Source organism: Tetrahymena thermophila, assembly GCF_000189635.1.
Source record: "Tetrahymena thermophila SB210 genomic scaffold scf_8254176, whole genome shotgun sequence".
NCBI classification, from domain to species: Eukaryota; Ciliophora; class Oligohymenophorea; order Hymenostomatida; family Tetrahymenidae; genus Tetrahymena; species Tetrahymena thermophila.
The window spans coordinates 11,700-36,834 of NW_002476079.1; the positions used below are offsets into that span (position 1 = coordinate 11,700).

Genomic DNA, 25,135 nt, shown 5'->3' on the forward strand with positions numbered 1-25,135 from the left:
TTTATTGATTTTTAATTATCTGTAATCACTTGTCTGTAATATATTATAATATAATGAAGTTCCTCAATAATTAAAATCAACTACTTCCACACTAACTAAATTTTGTTTTGTTTTTATTGGTGTTAATTGAAACTTCATTTAAATAATCTCTTTTTATAAAATAAATAGTTTCATGATAAATTATTAATAAAAGTAAAAAGAATTTTCTTTGATAAATGAATTTTTAGGTTTTGACATTTTGATGAAATTAAATATCTTTTGTTTATATACGAATAATTAGCTTTTTTTGATTCGCACTTGTTTCTAATTAATTCTGAAAATTTGATTAATTTGAAATAGCATCAATTAATTTTATCAATAATATAATGAATCTAAAAATATTAACTAAATGTAAATAAATTTATACAGATACTTCTATTCAATCAATAAAAGTAGATAAATTATAAAATGCAAGCGAGTTTTCTTAATAAAAATTACCAGCATATTTATTTTAGAAATAGCTTAATAAGATTATTTCAAAAAACTGGTTTAAAATTTACTTATAACTTCAGAGAGCCACAAAATTATTTAATTAATTTGTAAATAAGTGTTGATTTATAAAGATAATACTTAACTTGATTTTGTATGATGAATTACGAATTTGAAAAAATAATAATTTAAATAAATATAGATTTAAATATTTATTTGATCTTATTTAATTGTACCGCAATTTTGTGATATCAATGAATATTTTAAGAGATGGTTTTTTTCCAATAAAACTAATTGAGTTAAAAATTTTATAGCGAATTTAAATTTTTTATTTTCAAAAAAATATTTCTTTGTTTTAATTTTATTACCCTTCTTTAAAAAAAATTCTTTTAGTTGTTGTGCTTAATTGATAGATAGATAGATTGAATGGTTGGTTGGTTTGTTTATTTAATTATCTATTTATCTATTTATTTATTTGTTTATTTTTAATTAATTTTTTTATTTATTGATTAATTTACTTATTAATTTATTTTATTGCTAGTTTATTTACAAAATAAAATTTTATTTAAAAAGTAATATGGATAATTAAATTAATTTTTGATATGAAATAATAATAATAATAACCAAGTTTAATATAAACTTAATGAAAATGACAAATAAGCGCATGCTAATTTGACCAATTTTAGCTTCATGAAATACTCATCTTATTTTTAATAGATGACTCTGTATTTTTTTAAGTTTTATCCTTTTATTTTTATTTTTTGACATTTATTTTGTTATTTAATTTTTGCTTTATTTTTACAAGAAAAAAAGACTTTGTCAAAAAAATAATAAAAAATAAAATTTTTTTAAGAGTAGAATTAATTTATCTCTTAACGCGCTATTGCTTTTAAAATTATTTTCATTTGGCAGTAAAGCCTGAGATAATTCTGGCAATACCGTTGCTCCAGAATATTTCACTTCCCATTTACTTTTTGAGGAAGATCACGATTTATAGGTCTCTGGATTCGGTGGATTCTACGGATTCGGTGGATTCCTATGTGCTTTTTTCAGCAAGTCTTTTTTCGTTTATAATTATTTGTGTCTAACAGACAAGAGGCAGCTGAACCTTTTTATATTATTAAATAAAAAATTCTATTATAAAATAATAAAAATGCAAAAAACATTGATAAATTTATAAATTAATGTAAATTTAAATTTTCAAAAATACTTTTTAAAAAATAAAACGTTTTTTCTTATTTAACATTCTGCTAAATCTGACATGCTCAAAATTTTGCGCTTTTTACACCAAAATGACCGCGCGAGCATGTAGATTTCGAATCTAGTTTTAAAATTTAATTACCTGTTGTAATCACTGAGATATTTAGCATTTTGTATCTAAAATTTCATCCAGCTATTTGATAGGTTTAAGCAAACATTCATCCAACAAATAGGTATTAGAAATGATCCTGAGAGAGCGATCTACATGAATATGTTAAAATTATTTTATTTTGATTAAGTTAAAATATTTTACAAAATCATGACAATATAGCGTAATACATTTTGAAATACCTCTTCTAAAAAATATTATTTTTTTAAAAAAACAAAAGTTTTTCTTTTCATCAAAAATAACTAACTATCTTTACTTTTTGTTGTCCTTCTCAGAAGGTCTTATGGTGATAAATATTTTAATCAATCAATCAACCAATTATTTCGTTTTCATATATTTAAAAAGTAGTATAGAAAAATTAATTTGTGAATTAAATTAGATAATTTTTACATATGATAGGTAAAAGAATACACTTTTGAAGAAGTTCATTGAATTCACAAATAATAAACATATGCAAATACTTAATTTTAACTTAAAAATATCATTTAGCCTATCAAATTAAAGCAATTATTGTAATTAAACTGATAGCAAGAATTTGACTTGAAGTACTTGGAGTATTTGAATTACTTGGAGTATTTGAATTACTTGGGGTATTTTAATTACCTGAACTACTTTAAACACCACAAGTACCACCATTTTCAGTATAATTACAGAACTTTGCTTAATTTGTACAAGTAGCTGAGTTGTCACCTTAGGAACAGGAGGTATTAACATTATTTTTACAACTAGTAGGTTACCATAAACAACCATTATTTGCATTACAATTGATCTAATCTGAAATTGCCTCACAAACTGTAAAAGAAACACTGTTGTAGCAATAATTTCCTTTACTCCATATACAAATACTTTGAGCTTAACAGGTGGGTTGAGATTTTAATTATGAGCAATCTACTTTTATTTCACAAGTAGAAACAAGATCGCATTTAGAAGAGTTGGCAGTCAAGGCACAATCAGTGATAGAGAGAATTTCACATTTATTTTCGCAAACATAGTTTGAAGTGAATATACAATTATTGTTAAGAGCACAATCGCTTTTTGTTTATAAGGCAGAACAGGTAGAGGCAGTATCGGCAAGAATTGAACCACATGCAGCTAAGAGGACGAATAAAACAAGTTTGTTCATTTTTTCTTATGATATTTTCAATAAATTGTAATTAATATTTTTTTTTAATTAATAAAATATCAAAAAATGAAGAATGAACGAGCTAGATTTGAACAATCATTTAATTTTGTTTAGATTAAATGATTATATTTAAATTATCTTATTGGAATTTTCTCTCTCTAGTGGATACAGATTTTAATTATTTAAGTTGATAACAAAGATTACTGGCATATCAATTTGATTGGAGACAACTTTTAATAATTTTAGATCAAAGGGCAGAGATAAGGATGAGGAATTATTTTATTTTTATTTTATCCTACTTTCCTACATTTAAACTCTTTTTGAGGATATAGAAATACTAAATTATCCTCAACTTAATAATTTATGCAGATTCACTCTTCATTATATAGGAAAATACGACATTAAAGCTAGTCTTTTGGTATAAGCTGAATCCAGCAAATAATTCATTGTATATTTAAGAAATTGGGTACACTAACATACAATTAAAAAAATTCACAATTTACCCTACAAATAATCACAAGGTAAGATATATATGTGGCCTTTAAATATATATAAAACCTCCACAAATTCTTTAATCATTACAGAAATATGAAATAAACGTATTTTCACCTTAAGAGTTTGGTTAGTTAATTTATTTAATTCTGATAAAAATTTGGTACTTCCCCAAATATTTAATTGATTGATAAAATTTGATTTCAGTTTGTCTCAGCTTCTAAAGTAAGTTTGGTTGATTGATTGATTGATTATATTAAATTAAGATAAAAACTTGTGTCTTAGCTAAGAATTTAATTTATTAACAGATAGAATAAATTCTTTATAAATTTGTATTGGCCACAATAATTTTTTAAACCAATGTAACAAATTATGATGACTATTTTTATTCTGGAGCTTAATATTTTCCAAGGTTTTTTTATTTCTTAGAAAGTTACTAATTTAAAAAAAACGACTTAGAACTTACTTTGCTATTATTATGGATAAGATAGACTTACAATTAATTCATAATAAAAGTTTTAAACATTTGTTACTAATCCCAGTATTAAAATATGATATACTTGATTACAGTGTGGTTTGATTTCATTTAAAATTAAAAAAATTGAAAAAAAAATAAGGTAAATTTAAGTAAAGGAAGGAGATAATCAATAAAATTCATAAATTGAATATAATATCTAATTAATCATTAACATATACAATATTTAATATTTTTCAAATTTTTTGTGGGGGTTTTTCGTTTAGGGTGTTAAGAGCAAATTTTTTAATTTCATAAAATCTGTTGTTAAAAGTAAAAAAAGGTGGGTTGGATCTTAATTAATTACCCTTACCAATTTATAAAAGACTCTAAAAAATTATTAAAACCAAGAATGCTGTCCTTATTCTAACTGTTGTTAAAATACATTCTTTATTATAAAAATAATTTTAAATACTATTTAGCTTAAATTTTTTAATAGTTTATATAATTACATAGAATATTTCTTTCTTTTTTATATTTCTTTTAGATTTTCCAAATTAAAATTTATTACCTTCGCATCTTTATATTTGTCGTGATAATAAGTAAATGGATATTTAATTATGGATTATTATCATTACTACTTCTCTATTAGATAGAATCTTTGCTGTTTTTAGAAAGAATTTCTTCCTATGGTATCTATAATATAGCTATGAATAATGCATTTCAAACTAAACAGAATGGTAAGACAATAAAGTCTACTATGAAACTCATAGTTTCATGATTGATTAACATTTGTAACAAATGTTATAATTTCATTTCTCTACATTTTAGATAAGGAATTAATTCATTTATGTGTAAAATATTTATAAAATATTTTAGTGTTTTGGAAATTAAAAATGTCTTATTTTTCGTTTTGATAAAGCAAATAAAAAATAAAAAATGGAATTACTAACATTTATATGAGTTAAAAATTCTCTTTCTTAAATAATAGTTAACTTGATTACAAATTCTTAGTAATACCAAATCAAAAAATTAATTCTTACAGTAATTGTATTTTTTAATATTAATTTGATCATTGTTACAGATAAATTAAATGTAATAAATTATATTGTACAAGAGAAGGAAGTAATATTTACCATGAAATTTAAGAAAAAGAGATACTACTTTTAAGAAAAAGAGATACTATTTTTAAGAAAAATATAAATAATCTGTATTGTAAAAACCTTAAACTAGAAAATAAAAAAGATTAGTGTACTGAAGAAATTAATATCTCAAAAAAGTTATTAAATTTCCTCCTTTAATTAAAAAATAACAAAAAATGAAAAGAATTATATATTTTTTTTTATTTATTAAGTAAAATTAAATCTCAAATTTGAGGTAAAAGTCTTAAGTACTGTAAATATCATTCAAATAATAAATCAGACTTTGGAAAAATAGATGATAGATATATATATTTTTTTACAGACCTTCTAATTTAAGAAACTTCTACTTTTAGATATAATTACAAATCTAATAAATATTAAACCCTAAGATACCCTTATCCTTATTATTGTTATTATGAATAATGAAAAATTAAGGTTTATCACTTTAAAAAATATACTTTCTTATTAAAATGAGTAATCAATAATTATAAATACTGTTTAGCTTATTTTTTTTATAGTTTATAAAGTTATTGTATTTCTTTTTCTTTTAGAATTTCTAATTTAAAATTTATAGTCTCTACAAGTGTATATTTTATTTGTCTAGTTGCTTAATAAATGAAAATAAAACTTTGGGTTACATTTTTTAGAATGATCTTTTAATATATAGTTACTAATGTTTATTTTAGAGATAAAAGAAAATCTAATTTTTCTTTTTGACTCAGTTTGAAATTTAAAGCTGCTAGTTTATCAAAATGAACGATAACTATAATAATTACTTACCTAGAGGTAATAAATATCTCTGAACTAGGATAAAATAATGTCTAAGAAATAGAGATGGTTAATTTAAAAATAATGTTTAATATATGATGAATATTTAATACTCTAAATAAACACTCCTCAATTAAGAAAATGAAAAAATTGTTATTTTAATTTTCACTTTAAATTGTAACTTTGAAATTTTTTTTCTCAATTTCAAATATGAAATTTTGAAATATCTTAGAAAGTTAAAAATAAATAAATGAATTATTTATTACAAACATTTGAAAAAGACCTCTTTATAATTCAGATTATTTTTCAAAATTAAAGAGTCAATTTCAAGTGAATAAATATTAAAGAAAGGCAAATTTCAACTTTATTTGTAGTTTTTGATAAATTTAAATTAGTTTTTATATTTAGCAGTTCACTCAAAATAAAAATATTGTATTTATTTTTCTAAATATGCTTATTCTAGAATTATGTCTAAGGTTAGATTTTGTATAAAAAAACAAAAAAATATCATTTTGTTATTTTAAATATTAAAATTGTTACTTTATATCTAAAAAACACAAAGAATACTTTTTAATTTCACAATACTTCAGTTTATATTTTCGTTTTATGAAATTAAAAATTGCATTGCTGTTATAATAGATTTAAAAATACAATAAATTTAGTAAGAAGTGAGTTTTTGTTAAAGACACCCTAGTAATTACTATAGAAGTGTGTTTAAGCAAGCATTTTTTAAAAGATTAAGAGAAAAATAATTGGAAAGTATGCTAAAAATGTATGAGCATTTAATCCAAAGTTATTAATGATTTTTTATTGTTTGTACACATAAATGATAAAAATGAATAACAGATAGAAGAATACCCTTTTGATTGATTAAAGCAACTAGAATAATCAAAGTCCTTAATGAAAAGTAGGTTTCACATAAAAAGGTATTTAGTAAAGAGATAAAGTTTATTGGTCAATTGATTGATTAACTTAAAGAGATTAAGTCGTAGCTAATAAATCTTTAAGAAAGTAATGAAAAATTATCGCAAAACATGCTTAATAAGATAAATAACCTTATTCTGATGCTTTATATTAGATAAATTTCAAAGTAGAATTGCTCTAAATTAGCAAATAACTAAGAAATAGAATTTATGAAGAGAGACTTTTAATTAACTCTATTAACTTAAAGAAGGTTAAGATATTAAATATCAGATTAATAACTTTTAGTAAGGAGTATTCTTAGGTAATCAGAACTTTGAAGACAAATGCCACTTCTTTATTGGATGTATAGACTCCGAACTTAAAGTAGTAATAGGATAAAATCATGATATGCCTTGTGTTTGTTTTATTTGCTACCTAAAATAAAAAGAAATAAACATAGGTAATATTAAATAATTAAGTATATACGCAGCATTTGATATTTAATAAAACCCGGTTACTTTTACCTTTAATGATAATGTCTTAAATTAACATTCAGTTATGATAAGTTATAACTTTTAGCCATTCTAAGAATGGAAATTATTTATGAGCGCTTGCTTTTAACTTAAATTCAAAGGAAAAAATATAATATTATTATTAAAATAATAGGAGATAGGAAAAGCAATCTTTGTTAGAAAAAATTTAAGAAGAAGATGAGTTTACAAAGAAGAGTATGTGCCAAAAACAAAGGGAAGAGCTTACTAATTTAAAAAATAATAGAAAAATTTGAAAAGGTAATTCAATTAGGTCCTAATTTAGGAATTATATTGTTGTATATTGTTCATTGCAGCACTAGTATTTGTGAGTTTAATTCTAAAGTTTTCTAGGCTATAAAATTGTAGAAATCTTTGAGTTTTCCATTTTTTTAATAAATAATATGTTATCAAATTACTTCTTTAAAATGCATTAAAAGGTATAAATGTTCTAAATTATATATAAATTATAGTTTTGACTATGAATTTTAACATAAAAAAATAAATGACTCTTACTTAATATCTTACTAATAAAATAATCATTAAGATTAAGCCAATTAAATTTTGTGTGCCAAAAGCTTTAAATTCAAATTAATTAGTGAATTCACATTCATTGAAAATTATGATAAATCAATATTGCTATTTTCTGATTATTATTTCTGTAGTAGGAAATAAATATTTAGTAGAATAATAAATATTATTTAAAAAATTTAAAGAAAATTTAAAATAATAAAAAAAGTTATCGAAAAAGGTTTGGAACCTGAACTAACAAAAAAAATAAGTAAAAAATGTTTAATCAAAGATTTAGTTAAATGCACTTATTTTTATTTATACCCCTAGCCTAGGGTAACAAATATTACCCCCCTTTTGTGCTCTCACTAGCAATAAAAAAATTAAAATCATTTTGAGCTCATATGCTCTATACTAATTTTATCAATATAATTTCTTGTATTCCTTAATTAACTCTGAAAATAGTCTTAATTTAAAAATCACAAAATATTTAATTTACAAATAAATTCATTTTAATGGTTTTGCTAAATTTGTATTAGATATTTTAAGCAATAAAAACTTTATTTTCTTAATTTAAGAAATATATATATGTCTTCATTTAAAATAATATCTATTCATTTAATGCGTTATAAATAAATTCAGGATGAATTATTTATAAAAGTAAAAAATAATTTTCATTGATAAATGAATTATAAGGTTTTGAAATTTTGTAGAAATTAAATATCATTTGTTTATATAAGAATATTATGCTTAAATTGCACTTGGTACTTATTAACTCTGAAAAATTGATTAATTTACTATATTATCAATTAATTTTATCTATAGCATAACAAATCTGAAATATTAAATAAGTGTAAATTTTTACAGATGCTTCTTATTCAATCAATAGAAGTAAATAAATTTTAAAATGTAAATGCATTTTTTTATTAAATATTTTCATCATATTTATTTTAGAAATAACTTTATTAGTATATTTCAAAACTGTTTTAAAATTTGCTTATAATTTCAGAGAGCCACTTTAATTATTAAATTAATTTGTAAATAAGTTATGATTTATAGAAACTTTACTTACTTAACTTGATTTTGTCCGATGAATTATGAGTTAGAATAAATAATAATTTAAATAAATATGAATTTAAATAAAAAGTTTATCTTATTTTAATTGTACCGCAATTTTGTGATATCAAAGAATATTTTAAGAGACGCTTTTCATCCAATAAAATTAACTGAGTTAAAAATTATATTGCGAATATAAAAATATTTAAAAACAAGATAAATATTCATCCTTCAATATTTTCTTTTACTTAATTCCCTTTCAAAATTGATTTATATTTTATTTTTTTTCATTAAAAAAAGTAGAATTTTCCTTTTTAAAAAATTTAATTGAGTAAAAAATAGTTTTTTAATTCTTAAATTAAAATATTTTTTGTGATTTAATTTAATATTTTGAGTAAAGATACAAATATTAAATAGTAAAATATTTAAAATTTTTGTAAAATTATAGCAATTATTATGAAGCCAGAAACTAATTTCTAAATATAAATTTTGACCTTCTTCATCAAGAAAAATATGATTCTATTATTTATAATTATTCAATAGGAAAGCTACTTTTAATACTCACATTTATATAATTTAAAAAGCGAATATAGAAATTTTAGTTAAATCTTATGAAATACATTCATTGCTTATCATCTATAATTTATCTATTTTATTTTCTATTAATTAGACGCTTTTATTTTACAGTCTACTTGAGAGTATCACTTTTAATTTGGTTAACTAACTAACTAATTAATTAATCAATATTTAATAACTCCTCTTTATCAAGTTACACAATATGAATGAAAATTTTTATTATTTCTTTAATATCATCTATTACAATTTATAAAATATAAAATACAGATAAAAATAGAAATTTTTTATCTAAGCAATAAGGAAAAAATATAGATAGATAGATATATATTTATGTGGAATTTTATGTTAAACAAAAAAACACTCAAGCACTAATTTTTAAAAAATTAGGCATTTTTAATTAGATTTATTTAGTTAATAATTAAAATATAAATCTGAATTTACTTACCTTTTTTTGTTTTCAATACAGCCATACAAAACTAAATTTCAAGTTGATAGCAATTTAATAATATTTAAAGAATGTTTTTTAAAGAGAAAGTAGCTACTTACTTTTAACAATATAAACATTTTAAAATCATTCTATTTTATCATATTTGTTGATTTGATTATAATAATACTATACAATTGCTGATTGAACATGATTTTAATTTCTTTTAGATGTTTTAAATAAATATTATTCCCTTTTAAATTTTGGGTTTTTTCATTTTTTTTTCAGGATAATCAAATGCAGCTTAAAATTAGAATAAGAAACTAACTTTACAAAACAAATATTTTTGATACCTATTCAGTTATTAAATAAGAAAAATTATAATTATATAGCTCAGTATAATAAAAAAAATACCTTAATATATTATTTGAATAAAATATTTTTTTTAATTTTAATACTACTTTTGGTTGATTTATTCATTATAGATAGATTAATTTTCATCAAACAGAAACATTTTTTAAGATCTAAAAAATAAATAAATGGTAGCTAAAATATGTTGAAAAAAAAGAAAGTAAAATTTGAACCCTCTTTATAAATAAAGCATTTGCTTACCTTATTATAACAGTGTATATATTTGATGCTTTTTTTTTTCTTCTATTTCATCACAAAAATTTAGTAAGTATCAAAATTTATTTATTATATTTATAGATAAAGATTGAAGAATACTCAAAAATGCGATTAATTAATATTAAATCTATTCAATTTTAATTGTTTCTTTGGTTATCCTTGATCAATTATGTAACTGATTTATTTATACTAATTTAATTTATGCTATTTTCATTTCCTCATTATAATAATAATTGTCTCTTTTAATTAGAATTTGGTTTGAATGGAGTTAGATTCAAATTAATATCCAGATTTATTAATTAACTTTCTATAGCCATGAATTTATCAGAAATTCAATTTAAATTGAAACTGTATAATCAAAAATATAATTCAATTATAGATAATTTAACTTTTTATTAACTCAAAATTTTAAACCAACAAAAAATTAATCGATTAACTTATTAACTTATTTACTATTCTTATTATTTATTTACTTATTTAGTTATATTATTAGCAAATATAATTCATAAATTAGAAGATTATATTTTATCATAATTTAAAAAGTAAATCGCTCACTGGCTAGGATCAATAAAATATAATAAATAATAAAAAATAAAAAAGTATTTACTAAAAACAAAAAAATTATATAAAATTAAAAAAATGAGTTTTTATCCTCCTGGAACTGTACTCCATGAAGAAAACAACATTAGATATTAAATCTACTCAGATGAATATTTTGAATCTGCTTACGAGACAGTTGTTGAATCTAGATTAATTGAGGGATCAATCTATTCTGACTTTTAAGTGAGTAAATCTGCTATTGAAGAAGGATCTAAAGACTTCATAAATAACTCTGTAATTAGAATCATAGCTATTGACACCTCTATAAATAACACAAAAGTTATTGGCTCTATTTTTGCTCAAGATTTTACTGTCTTTGTAGAATCCTAATCCTCTCCATCAACTTCCAAAAATCTATAAATATTAAAAAATATTAATAGAAAATTAATACAACCCCTTACCAGTATTCCTTACAAAAAAGGAGACATAATTATTGGTTCTGGTTACGGTGTCAGAAAGGAATATCAAGACAAATATATTGGTAAAAATCTTGCTCATTTATTTTTTAGTGTTGGCCTTGATTCTCCTTATAAAGTCTTCTGTGGATTATTTTACTCTAAAAAAGCCTCCACAATCATTGTTAAGGGAGGTGGATTTTTGATGTGCTAACTTTAACCTGAAAATTGCAAGGACATTGATTCTAATGTGACTGATTATATGAAAAATAATGTCGAAATAGTAGCATATATTGATGGAAACAAAGAAACAACTGCTTTACAACAATTAAAGCAATTGGCCAAACAAGAAAAACCATTACAAATTGTTTGAAAATAAATAAACTTATAAAAATAAATACTAAGTAAATCATTAATTAATATATAATTAAAATAAATCATTTATATTAATTACATTTAGTATTTTAATTCAACAATCTATTAAATCTACTTTCGAGACCTCCTAAAATAATTTAATTTAAAATAAACTTTTAAATACAAAATATTTTTAAAGTGATAAGCTATTAAAACAAGTTCAATATTTTTTGAATTTCAAAGTAATGGTATTAAACAATCACAATTTCAGTTGTATATTCCATTTAAAAAATGTTAGTATAAAGAAGTTTGGAGCAGTGATTACAGTTTTTAAATAATCTAAATTTTAGATTATAATTTGGATTTTTAAATTTTTAGATTTTATATTTATAGATTATTAGATTTTATTGATTTTTAATTATCTGTGATTACTTGTCTGTAATATATTATAATATGATGAAGTTCCTCAATAATTAAAACCAATTACCTCCACACTACATAAATTTAGTTTTGTTTTTATTGGTATTAATTGAAATTTCTTTAATTATTTAAACTATTCAAAGAATTATTATTTTTTTTTGAATTTTAAATGAATGATAAAAACATTAATATAAAAATTGAAGAAAATTAAAATAAGACATAGTATTTGAAAAATAGTGTAGAAATTTTGGCTTATTTTTGTTGTAAATAAAGATATATTTGAGCTTTATATTTTTAAGAATGAGGTTAAATAAGAAAATCCATCAGAAATCACTTGAAAAATAAAAATAATCTTTAAAAATAATTAACAAATTATTTTAATGTAATAATAATATGCATATTAAAAATTTGAAATGAATTTAATATAAAAGATATACAAAACAGTAAATTATTAAAACTTAAAACTAAATTTTTAAAAACTTCAAGAAATATTAAGAAAAAAAGAAAATAATTTAATCAAATATAAATCACAAAAATTAATTTAAATAAATTTACATTTACATGAAATACATATAATTGATACCCAATTTAATTAAAATATTTATTTATTTTTATATTTTAGAAGTTTACTTGTACTACTTAATTTTGGAAAAAGGATGATTCTTCTTCATCATCTAATTAAAATTAATTATTACCCTCAACATAAATTTCACAAATTAGTCCATCCCTATCAAATTTCTTTTAATATTAAATTTAATTTTGAAAGAAAACAGCTTATCAATAATCAGATTATAAAAAATAATTTTAAATTATATCAGAAGTAGAAATTTTTTGATAAACCAAAAATAAAAAATGAAAATATTTATTGTTTGTAAGTCTTATTTTTTAAAATATTTATTCTAAAATTTTGATTTAAAAAAATTGTAATTATATCTATCGATTTAATAAACATAATTAATAAAAAATTGTATTTTCTATTTAGAAAAAAATGTTCATAAATAAATACATCAAATATAAAATATTGAATTTAAAATTAAATTCATTATAATGGTTTTTAAAATTTTGGTAATTTTGTATTAGATTTTTTAAGCAATAATAGCCCTATTTTAAATTAAAGATAGCAACCACCTTTTTAAAATAATAAAAACATCTTCATTAAAATAATCTCTTTTCATAAAATAAATAGTTTCATTGGTAAATTATTAATAAAAGTAAAAAAGAATTTTCTTTGTTAAATGAATTATTATGTTTTGACATTTTGAAGAAATTAAATATCTTTCGTTTATATAAGAATAATTAGCTTGATTCGCACTTGTTTCTCATTAATTCTGAAAATTTGATTAATTTGCAATATCATCAATTAATTTTATCAATAAGATAACAAATCTAAAAATATTAACTAAGTGTAAATAAATATATACAGATGTTTCTAATTCAATCAATAAAACTAAATAAATTATAAAATCCAAGCGAGTTTTCTTATTAAAAATTGCCAGTATATTTATTTTAGAAATGGCTTTTTTAGATTATTTCAAAACTGGTTTAAAATTTACTTATAATTTCAGAGAGCCACATAAATTATTTAATTAATTTGTAAATAAGTATTGATTTATAATGATTACACTTAACTTGATTTTGTACGATGAATTACGAATTTGAAAAAATAATAATTTAAATAAATATAGATTTAAATATATAGTAGATCTTATTTTAATTGTACCGCAATTTTGTGATATCAATAAATATTTTGAGATTCTTTTCATCCAATAAAACTAATTGAGTTAAAAATTTTATAGCGAATATAAAAATATTTAAAGACAAACAAGATAAATAGTTAATTAATTAATTATTCTTCCATATTTTCTACTACTTAATTCCCTTTCAAAATTGATTTGATTTTATTTTATTTCAATATAAAAAGATGAATATTTTCCTTTTTAAAAAATTTAATTTGATAAAAAATAGTTTTTTAATTCTCAAATTAAAAGATTTTTTATGATTGATTTACCTCATATTTTAACTAAAAATACATTTCTAAATAGTAAAGTATTTAAAATCTTTGGATAATTATACCAATTATTATGCAACCAGAAATTTTTTTCTAAATATAAATTTTGACCTTCTTCATCAAGAAAAATGTGATTGTATTATTTATAATTATTGGATAGAAAAGCTATTTTTAATATCTCAAATTTGCATAATTTAAAAAGCGAATATGAATATCTTAGTTAAATCATCTGAAATAAAATTCATGGCTTGCCATCTGTAGTTTAACTATTTTATTTTCTATTAAAAATTACCCACTTTTATTTTACAGTCTGATTTGAGAATATCGCTTTTAATTTGATTCACTAACTAACTAAATAATCAATAATAAATAGATAGATAAATCCTCTTTATTAAGCTGTACAAACCTTTATTATTTTTTTAATATGATCTAATACTATTAATAAAATACAGATAAAAATAGATATTTTTTATGTAAATAAAAAGGAAAAAATATAGATAGTTAATTATATGTAATTTTATGTTAAACAAAAAAAGCATTCAAGCACTAATTTTAAATAAATTAGGAATTTTTAATTTGATTTACCTAGTTAATAATTTAAATATAGATTTGAATTTACTTACCTTTTTTTGTTTTCTATACAACCATACAAGACAAATTTAAAATTGATCACAATTTAGAAATATTTAAAGAATGTTTTTTAAAGAGAAAGTAGCTACTTACTTTTAACAATATAAACATTTTCAAATCATTCTATTTTATCATATTTTATTGATTTGTTTATAATAATACTATATAATTGCTGATTGAACATGATTTAATTTCTTTTTTAGACGTTTTAAATAAGAATATTATTCCCTATTATATTTTGGGTTTTTAAATTTTTTTCAAATTAAAGTAAATATTTTTAGCTCACTGTGGTCAACTATCTAGAGATTAAATATGGAAAAATTTTATTATGGCTTTTTATATGTTGAACATCTATACGAATAAACAATTAGATTAGTAAATACAACAAACATAACTTGTTATTAATTAAATTTTTTTTTTTAAATTCATCTTTTTATGTCCTACCTGATTTTTTATTTTCAACCATTAAGCTTTTGATTAAGTTTTGTAGATTTTTATATTTTTAAATAATCTATATAAATAATTCTATATCTTCAAAATAGCAAGTTGAGCAGTGGATGATTGACAAAGCTTATCCTTATCGACTAAGCAAATGTATTTGAGCAAAGATTTATGGAAGCTATGACAATTATATTTTATTAATGAATACAAGCTTGGAATGTAAATAAACATTTAAAACACAATTCTGTTGAATTTAATCAAATTAGAAGAAAGTGAATTTAGTAAATAGAAAATTTATAGCCATTGCATAAATTGCGGACTATCACATAAGATTTATTATAACAAATTTAAGTTAAGTCTATTCAAATTTATCAAAAAATTTTGATGTAAATTGGGGTTTTTCTAATCATGATTTAAACAAACAAATTTTGGTTCATTAATTTGTATTAGTTAATTTTTGGAAGCTAATTGCAAAAAAATAAATAGAAATATTTAATTCTGATAAGAAAATATTTGATTGTCTTATTGATCATAAAAATCCTACTAAATAGCTATTATTTATTTATTAACTTAGCCATTAATACATCATTACATAATTACACTACAACGCAAAATATTCTTGTACTTATTATCTATTTATTTATTTATAATAGGGTAAGATATTTTGATTTATTGGTAACTAAAATTCATCAAAAACAGTTTAAAATAAGAATAAGTAACTAACTTTACAAAGCCAATATTTTTGATACCTACTCAGTTATCGAATAAGAAAAATATAATTATAAACTTAACATATCTCAGTATAATAAAATACCTTAACATATTTTTTGAATAAAAATATTTTTATATTATTTTAATCCTATTTTTGGTGGGTTAATTCTTATCGATTGATTAATTTACTTTCATCAAACAGAAACATTTTTTTAGATTTAAAAAATGAATGGTAGGTAAAATATATTGAAAAAAAAAGAGTAAAATTTGAACCCTCATTATAAATAAAGCATCTACTTACCTTAAAAAAATATTACTGTATATATCTTTGATGTTTATGTTTTTTCCGCTATTATTATCACAAAATTCAGTAAGTATCATCAAAAATAAAAATTTATTTATTATATTGCTAGATAAAGATAGATAATAGACTCAATAAGTTCTTGGAAATTTGTAAAAATATTAATATTTAAAATGATTTTTAATGCCAAAATTAATAATTTTAAAAAAATCATTCAAAAATTAAATAAATGATATAGCAATTACTGCTTCATTTAAAGAAATAAATACTTAGATAACTAAAAGATTGATTTACCTGTTTTTATAATTAGATAATTCCTAAATCAAGATATTTTTTTGACTGTAAAACCTAATAAATTCTTAACTGATATAAGACTATTAGATTATTAATTTAATTAAATAGATTTATTTATATCATATTTTAAATTTTAAATATGCTTGCAAACACCTTTTCATACAAAGAATCATTTTTTTTAAATTACGAACTAAGTACTGAAGAATACTTAAAAATGTGATTAATTAATACTAAATCTAATATCCAATGTTAATTTTTTCTTTGGTTACTCTTGATCAAATAAGCAAGTGATTTATTTAGACTAATTTAATTTATGCTATTTGCATATCCTCATTACAATAATTATTGCCTCTTTTTATCAGAATTTGTTTTGAAAGGACTTAGATTCCAATTAATTTCCACATTTATTAATTAACTTTTGATACCCATGAATTCATTTCCATAAATTTTTTAATTAAAGCCAAAATCAGGCAATTGCACTTTTTGAGCCATTGAAGCTGTTTGTGGTAATCAGAAATTAATTATAGTCAAAAAATATCCATAAATTTAAAATGTTTGATTTTATCATAATTTCAAATCCATATCTAAAATTCAATTTAAATTAAATTGAGCCTACTTAATAGAAAATCTTATTAAATTATAGATAATTTAACTTTTTAACAACTCAAACTCTTAAACCAAAAAAAAATTAATCCATTAACTTTATATATTATTCTTATTATTTATTTATTTAGTTCATATTATTAGCAAATATTATTCAGAAAATTATATTTTATTTTAATTTAAAAATCACTCACTGGCTAGGATCAGTAAAATATAATAAATAATAAAAAATAAAATACTATCTATTTACTAAATACAAAAAAATATATATATACTAATTAAAAAAAAATGAGTTTCTATCCTCCTGGAACTGTAATCCACGAAGAAAACAACATAAGATACTAAATCTACTCAGATGAATATTTTGAATCTGCTTACGAGACTGTAGTTGAATCTAGACTGATTGAAGGATCAATCTACTCTGACTTTTAAGTGAGAAGATCTGCTATTGAAGAAGGATCTAAAGACTTCATAAATAACTCTGTAATTAGAATCATTGCTATTGATACCTCTGTAGATAGCACAAAAGTTGTTGGCTCAATTTTTGCTGAAGACTTTACTGTCTTTGTAGAATCCTAATCCTCTCCATCAACTTCCAAAAATCTATAAATACTAAAAAAGATTAACAAAAAATTAATACAACCCCTTACCAATATTCCTTACAAAAAAGGAGACATAGTTATTGGCTCTGGTTACGGTGTCAGAAAGGAATATCAAGACAAATATATTGGTAAAAATCTTGCTCATTTATTTTTAAGTGTCTGTCTTGATTCTCCTTATAAAGTCTTCTGTGGATTATTTTACTCTAAAAAAGCCTCCACAATCATGGTTAAAGGAGGTGGATTTTTGATGTGCTAACTCTAACCTGAAAATTGCAAGGACATTGATTCCAATGTGACTGATTATATGAAAAATAATGTCGAGATAGTAGCTTATATTGATGGAAACAAAGAAATATCTACTTTACAAAAATTAAAGCAATTGCTTAAACAAGAAAAACCAGTACAAATTGTTTGAAAACCAATTAAAATAATAAAAATAAATACTAAGTAAATCACTAATTAATATATACTATATAATATAATTATAATAAATCCTTTATATTTATTACATTTAGTATTTTAATACTAGATATAAAATCTACTTTAAAAATCTCCTAAAAAATTTTCTTTAAAATAAACTTTTACATACATTATATTATTAAAACAAGTTAAATTTTATTTGAATTTCTAAGTATTTATATATTCTATTTAAAATATCACTTTTTTTTCCAAATTGAGCTTTTAAAATGTTTGATTTTATAAAAATTTATCAAAAATCAATTTATAATTTTTTTATTCAAATGCATAAAGAATTTATTTATGAGCAACAGGAAAAGTAAATATGAAAAAATAATAATTTGAAAGAATCTACTTTTTATTTTTAAATGTTAATTTAGATCTTTCGTTTTTAAACAATATTATTTATTAAGTCAACTAAAATCAAAGTAATTATTTGTTTATTAATACATTAATTCATTCATATTTTAATTTATATATCAAATTTTAAAATAAAATTAAAAAAATTAAAATCAATAAAAAATACAAAATATAAAAATAAATATTGACTAAAATTTAACATAATCTTTATTTTTTTATTTTCATCATTCACTTTTAATTTTCTTTAATTTAATGAGATTCCTTTATATACTTGTATAAACAAATAAGTGATTAAATTCAACATTTTCAAGTTCATCATTTGGTATAATCACATAATTCTTTAGCATGTAAATAATAATTATTTTAGCTTCAATCAAAGCTAAATGTTGTCCTATGCAGTTACGAGGTCCAGCAGAGAATGGGATAAAACTGAAATGGTCTTAAATAACGTTTTAATTGAGGAATCTATCAGGGTTAAAAGTGTCTATTTCTTTGCATAAGCTAGGATATTTTTATTCATTATGCTAAATAGTGACACCGTTAATGATAGCACCTTTTGGTACAAAAAAATCTTCAACGAAATGATCGCATGCAGAAACTCTAGGGATGATGTGAGGTGCAGTTGGGTACATTCTTAGTGACTCTTTGAAAAAAGCATTAAAATAATCCAGTTTACTCAAATCTTCATGCTTCAACTAATCAAAATTATTCACAGCTTAATTAATTTCATCGCTTACTCTTTTTTATATTTCAGGGTACTTAGCTAATAACCAAAGACAAATGCCAGTTTAGTTTGCAGTAGTATCCATACCAGCAAAGAAGAAGGTAGAAAATTAATGTGCTATTTCTCTTTTAGAAATCAACTCATAATCTGCAAACTGTTTAGAATTCTCTTTTAAAGCCTTCTATTACTTAATATATTCTAACAAATATAGATTTAGGAAATTTTCATCCACTTGAGAGGTTTCATATGTATTTTATAGTTAATTAAGGCGTATTTCTATAATTTCCTCTATAAATTAATTGAAATTTTCTACTCTTTTTATGAAATCCTTTTCAAATTATGTATTTAAGACTCTAAAAGCCTTCTCTTAGCCAAATACCATGAGCTTCAAAAAATATGGAAAACTATTAGCTTTATATTTGAAACCTTCAAGAATGATTTTAGATATTTCCACAGATGGTTGAAGATCATTCACTTTTTTGTCTCTCAAATTTTCTCCAAAAAATGTTTAGATGATCACTTCTGAAGTAATGTTTTACAGTTCTTCGATGATAGGAACTGCACTATCCTTGTAAGAATCAAGTTTCTAAAGATATTCTTTAGTTATTTCTTTAATCACAGGAACACGATCCTTCAAAGCATTAAAGTGAAAGGTATTTGAAAGTAAGCTTCTTTAGCGAGCCCATATCTTGCCTTCTGACTTCACTAAGCCTAACCCGAAAACATATCTTGCACCAAAAGGGCCTTCGGCCTTATAATAATTTTTTGTATTTTGTAAGAAGACCTTTAGTAACCCTGTATCAATCAAAGTTATTTAAATGTTGAAACCATTAAATATGACAACAGCCTTCATATCAGGTTTGTTTCTTTATATCTACTTCAAAATATGTAGTGAATCGCCATACTTTCTATAAGACTTTCTAGATATCCCTAAGCCGCCGAGCAGTGGATAGAATAAAAAGGCAACTTTATCTCCGAATTTAATTTTGTAGCGAAAATAGATGATCAGATTAATAATTATGAACCTATAAACAAAGTATAGAAATAGAGGTATTAATAAATAACCCAGCATTTTTATTTAAGATTTTCTTCTTAGTTAGTTAATTTAATCAGTTGTTTTTAATATTTAATTTATTTAAATATTTCATTATAGATTATTTTGTATAAATTGCTTTTATACAACTATTTTATATATTCTTATTCTAAAGATTATACTTTTTTTTGCATTCTAACTGTATTAATTAATTTAATTCAATAAGTGAGCTTAAAAATATCTTCAAATTAATAATATTTAGTAAATAGATTAATAAATAAAAAATTATTGACTAATAAATACCTATGAATTTGCTTTATATTTTTGAATATTAAGATCTTCATAATTAAATTACAAGCATATTTACTTTCTAATAAGTATTTTATTAATATTTATTTATTTATTTATTTATTTATTTATTTATTTATTTCTGTCTATACTAATTTATCTTGAAATAGATATCAAAGCTAAATAAAGTATTTATATAGATGAAAGATAGATAGGTTTTTTGTTTACTTTATAAAAAATAATGAGTAGGATTATTTAATAAATTTGAATCCGCTTATCTAAATACCTTAATTAAATTGCCATATAATTTGTTTAAATAAAAATATTATGGATGCTTAAATGAAGTAAGCTATAACTAAATTAGATTAATAAAATAAATTACTATTTTTATAATTTTGGTTTTAAATTTTTTTATAATTTTAAAATTAAAACAAATAATTTAAAATTTTATTTATTTATTTAATTTAAAGCAATTTTATGTATTATAATAATTATTGTATTTATTTTTAATTTTTTCAACAGATGTTTAAATTTAACATTTTCATTTTATTTTTTCATTTTTTAGATATTATTAAAACATGATTAAATTTCCCAAAATTTACAATACAAAAATAATTATGTTAAAAGATATATTATTAAAATATGATTAGTATTAAAAAATTAAATTTTTTTAAAAATTATCTTTTGTTATTTTGATATATTCTAATTATTTTAATTGACAATTTTTGGAGTGTCATTAAAATTCAACTAAAATAAAGAATTTTAGGTTAATTAACTCCAATTACTATAACCTATTAATAGTTTTCTTCATTTGATTTTATTTAATCAAAATAAAAATCGCTAACTTCATTAGGGTTTTTTAATTTTACTTGTAAAACTTTTAATAAATTATTTTTCTAAGCAAATGAAGGTATTTTTGTTGATTTTTTTTATTGATTTCCAATTTATTTATCATCAATTTAAGAAGAGTATGATAGCAAATCAATTTAATTAGAATGTGAAACTGCTATATATTTATTTTTTCTTAAAACCTTAATCCTGTTTATGTATTCTTATTATGTAAATTAGTATTCAGATATTGAATGAGATTAGGTTAGATTCCAAACTTTGACTTTTGAATCTCCACCACTTGAGCAGAAAGTAGATTCATCAAGTTTAGCTAAGCAATACAAACCTAGATCATGCTTATCCTCAAAACAATATAAGAACTACTTTTATTCAAAATTAGCTAAGGCAATAACACCATTCATATATCCTGCTACAAAGAATATCTCATTTATTTTTTCAATTTATTTTATAGGAAATTCAAGATATTTTAGCTCATAAACCTATGTAATTTTAGTAATCATTTTTTTAATTCTTGAAATTTATTCTTATTTCTCTAATTGCATATCCTAAGGGTCTTTTTCATCAATAATAAAAGGCTACTACATATTATTATTTTAAGAATAAGTAATTTCATAAAAAAAAATTAATGAGTCTTTGCCAGCAGAAATAAGGTTATTTTCATCGAATAAAACCAACGAAGTCACTTCAAGATAATGTGATTTGATATTTTACAAAACAACTTAATCGTTCACATTCCAAATTTTGATTATAGTATCAGAGCTGCAGCTAATTAACTGATCATATTCACTTATTTATTACTAATTATTGAAATGTGTTTGATTTTTATTACTTCTATCTGAATTCAATATAATAACATCATTAATTAGCCATGTATGCCCTTTAAATTCTCTGATTATCTTAAGATTACTTTTATCATAAATTCTCATGATATTATCACTAGTAACAACTAAAAAACTATATTCATTATAATCTTTTAATAGCCTTACTTTTAAGCTATCATCTTATTTTTGCAATAAATCATTTTAAATATTTAAGGCTTCTTCTTTGACTAATTTTGATTGGAATTAAGATAAATCGAAATATTACTAAACTATATCTTAAGCTGAATTATCTAAGGATAATTTTTCTTTTAATTACTATTAAACTCCTTACAAAATATTAATTACTTGAACTTTAATAGAGTTAATATGCTTTAAAGGAAAAGAGTTATTTTCTATTAAATGAAAGAAGAATTGCTCTTTTTTATTGAATAAGTTATATAAATAACTTTAATCATAATTATTTATAAAATCATTTTCTTATTTGATAGAATCTTAGCTTAGCTTATTAAGTTAATTAATTTATTGCTACCATTCAGAGTTTTGATTATTATCCTCCTAATTGATGTCTTATGATGATGTTTTTTAATTATTATTGGATTTATTAATAAATTAAATGCAATAATTTTACATTTTTTGTAGTGATTCAGTGATATATATTCTCATATATTCAAATTCTTCTTTTACCTACTCGATTATTCTTTCTGGCTTAGCTTATTTTATCAAAAATTCAGCACATTATGTTGAAATATCTCCTATTAAATTTTTAAATACACTGATGTTTTTAAAATCATGTTTTCTATGAGGACCTTCAATTTAGCATTCAGCGCAGCATATTTTCATTTATGATGGGCAACATGGATCAACACAAAAGTATTTCAGGTAGCAATCTGGATGTTACAGACATTTATTCATTTTTTTAAATAAATAAATTTAAATAACAGTTGGATTAGTTAAATAATGAATATCTATCTATCTTCTTAATTAGTTAGTAGATTTAATTAATATTTTTTACAACAAAAATTTAATTTGAAAATTGATGAATTATTACTAATATATACATACATAAAGTGATTAAATAACAATTAATTATTTATTTAAAATTTAATACTAGAATTTGAATTTAATTAAACTATAAAAAATAAATTAAATGTATTTAAAGATTTTCAATAATTTAATATATTATTAAATAAGAATTAATAATATTATTTTTAAAATATATCAATTAGAAAGGTTTCATGATAGAAAATTTAAAAATTATAATGCAAAAAGCGGTAGTAAAAAATGAGTTTTTTAGATATACATACAAATTTAAAATTCTTTAGATTATCAATAAAAAATTTGTGTTCTTTATGAAGATAAAAATTAATTAAATGATTATAAAAATATTGAAGTAAATTTTAATATGTTTAATAATTATTTAATAAATATATTATCTTAAAGACTAAAATATTTTTTAAATTATTTTATGTTAGAAAATGTAATTAAAAAATAATATTTCATATATTACTAAAAGTAGGAAAATAGATTAATAAATTTTGATTTTTATTTAAATATAAATTAAATAATAAAAAATTATGGTTTTGATTTTTCAAAATTTTTATTATATCAATTTAATACTAAAAAAATGACAATTAATTAAAATTGTAAAGAAAAAATTGAATTTTCTTTTTTAGATATGTTCATAAAAAGTACAATAAATTAAAAATATTTTCTTTACAATTGAATTAATTTTAATGGTTTTTAAATTTTTACTAATTTTTGATTAGATTTCTTAAGGAATAATAGGCCTAATTTTTTAATTTAAGGTAACAACCATCTTTTTATAATTATAAAATCATCTTCATTTAAAATAATCTCTTTTCATTTAATGTAAAATAAATAGTTTCAGGATGAATTATTAATAAAAGTAAACAAGAATTTTCTTTGAGGTGGAAATAAATAAATTATTAAGTTTTGACCTTTGAAGAAATTAAATATTTTTTTTATGTAAGAATAATTACTTTAACTCACTTGTTTCTCATTAATTCTGAAAATTTGATTAATATACCATATCATCAATTAATTTTATAAATAATATAACAAATCTGAAAATATTAACTAAGTGTAAATATATACAGATTTTTCTAATTTAATCATTGAAAGTAAATAAATTTTATAGTGAATTTTCTTATTAAAAGGTGTAAGCACATTTATTTTAGAAATAGCTTTATTAATATATATTGTTCATCTTATTTTAATTGTACCATAATTTTTATTTATCAATGAACATTTTAAGAGAGGCTTATCATCTTATAAAACTAATTGAGTTAAAAATTTTATAGCTGATATAAAAATATTAAAAATAAGACAAATAGTTAATATTCTTCCATATTTTCTTTTACTTAATTCCCTTTCAAAACTGATTTAGATTTTATTTTATTTTATTTCAATAAAAAAGTTGAAATTTCCTTTTTAAAAAATTTAATTGAATAAAAAATATTTTTTTAATTCTTAAATTAAAAGATTTTATAATTTAATTAAGCTCAGTAAAGTATTTAAAATTTTTATATATTATACCAATATTTATTAAACCAGAAATTAATTTCTGAATTTAAATTTGGCCTTTTTCTTCAAGAAAAACATGATTGTTTTATTTATAGCTATTTGATAGAAAATCTATTTTTTATAGCTCAAATTTATAAAATTTAAAAAATGAATATGAATACCTTAGTTTAATCTTCTGAAATATAATTCATGATTTGCCATCTCAAGTTTAATTATTTTATTTTTCTATTAAAAATTACCCACTCTTATTTTACAGTTT

The 25,135-nt window shown here is 20.5% G+C and overlaps 7 protein-coding genes across 7 annotated transcripts in view; 3 read left to right on the plus strand and 4 right to left on the minus strand. All coding sequences in view use genetic code 6, as the record gives it.

Moving 5' to 3' along the window:
• TTHERM_001279570 (hypothetical protein) overlaps window positions 1-57 on the plus strand; it is a gene marked incomplete at both ends in the record, with an annotated part of 397 nt that extends 340 nt beyond the window's left edge. The window contains one exon of the mRNA XM_012800496.1: window positions 1-57. This exon is cut by the window's left edge and continues 232 nt beyond it. Coding sequence (XP_012655950.1) covers window positions 1-57 — 57 coding nt within the window.
• Window positions 58-1,369: 1,312 nt separating this feature from the next.
• Window positions 1,370-1,935, minus strand: TTHERM_01280560 (hypothetical protein; the record flags this gene model as incomplete). Its single annotated transcript, XM_001025774.2, has 2 exons — window positions 1,370-1,526; window positions 1,811-1,935. 2 exons carry the CDS (start codon window positions 1,933-1,935, stop codon window positions 1,370-1,372), a joined length of 282 nt encoding a protein of 93 aa, XP_001025774.2.
• Window positions 1,936-2,330: 395 nt separating this feature from the next.
• TTHERM_01280570 (hypothetical protein) lies at window positions 2,331-2,960 on the minus strand (the record flags this gene model as incomplete). Its single annotated transcript, XM_001025775.1, has 1 exon — window positions 2,331-2,960. The coding sequence occupies one exon, from the start codon at window positions 2,958-2,960 to the stop codon at window positions 2,331-2,333; it is 630 nt and encodes a 209-aa protein (XP_001025775.1).
• Window positions 2,961-11,081: 8,121 nt separating this feature from the next.
• On the plus strand, window positions 11,082-11,810 carry TTHERM_01280590 (hypothetical protein; the record flags this gene model as incomplete). The annotated part of the gene is made up of 1 exon (XM_001025777.1): window positions 11,082-11,810. The coding sequence occupies one exon, from the start codon at window positions 11,082-11,084 to the stop codon at window positions 11,808-11,810; it is 729 nt and encodes a 242-aa protein (XP_001025777.1).
• Window positions 11,811-17,487: 5,677 nt separating this feature from the next.
• TTHERM_01280620 (hypothetical protein) lies at window positions 17,488-18,216 on the plus strand (the record flags this gene model as incomplete). The annotated part of the gene is made up of 1 exon (XM_001025780.1): window positions 17,488-18,216. The coding sequence occupies one exon, from the start codon at window positions 17,488-17,490 to the stop codon at window positions 18,214-18,216; it is 729 nt and encodes a 242-aa protein (XP_001025780.1).
• A 625-nt stretch (window positions 18,217-18,841) lies between these two features.
• TTHERM_01280630 (cytochrome P450 family monooxygenase) lies at window positions 18,842-20,568 on the minus strand (the record flags this gene model as incomplete). Its single annotated transcript, XM_001025781.2, has 2 exons — window positions 18,842-20,366; window positions 20,522-20,568. The coding sequence occupies 2 exons, from the start codon at window positions 20,566-20,568 to the stop codon at window positions 18,842-18,844; spliced, it is 1,572 nt and encodes a 523-aa protein (XP_001025781.2).
• Window positions 20,569-21,405: 837 nt separating this feature from the next.
• Window positions 21,406-22,437, minus strand: TTHERM_01280640 (WD domain, G-beta repeat protein; the record flags this gene model as incomplete). The annotated part of the gene is made up of 1 exon (XM_001025782.2): window positions 21,406-22,437. The coding sequence occupies one exon, from the start codon at window positions 22,435-22,437 to the stop codon at window positions 21,406-21,408; it is 1,032 nt and encodes a 343-aa protein (XP_001025782.2).
• Between the last annotated feature and the right edge of the window lie 2,698 nt (window positions 22,438-25,135).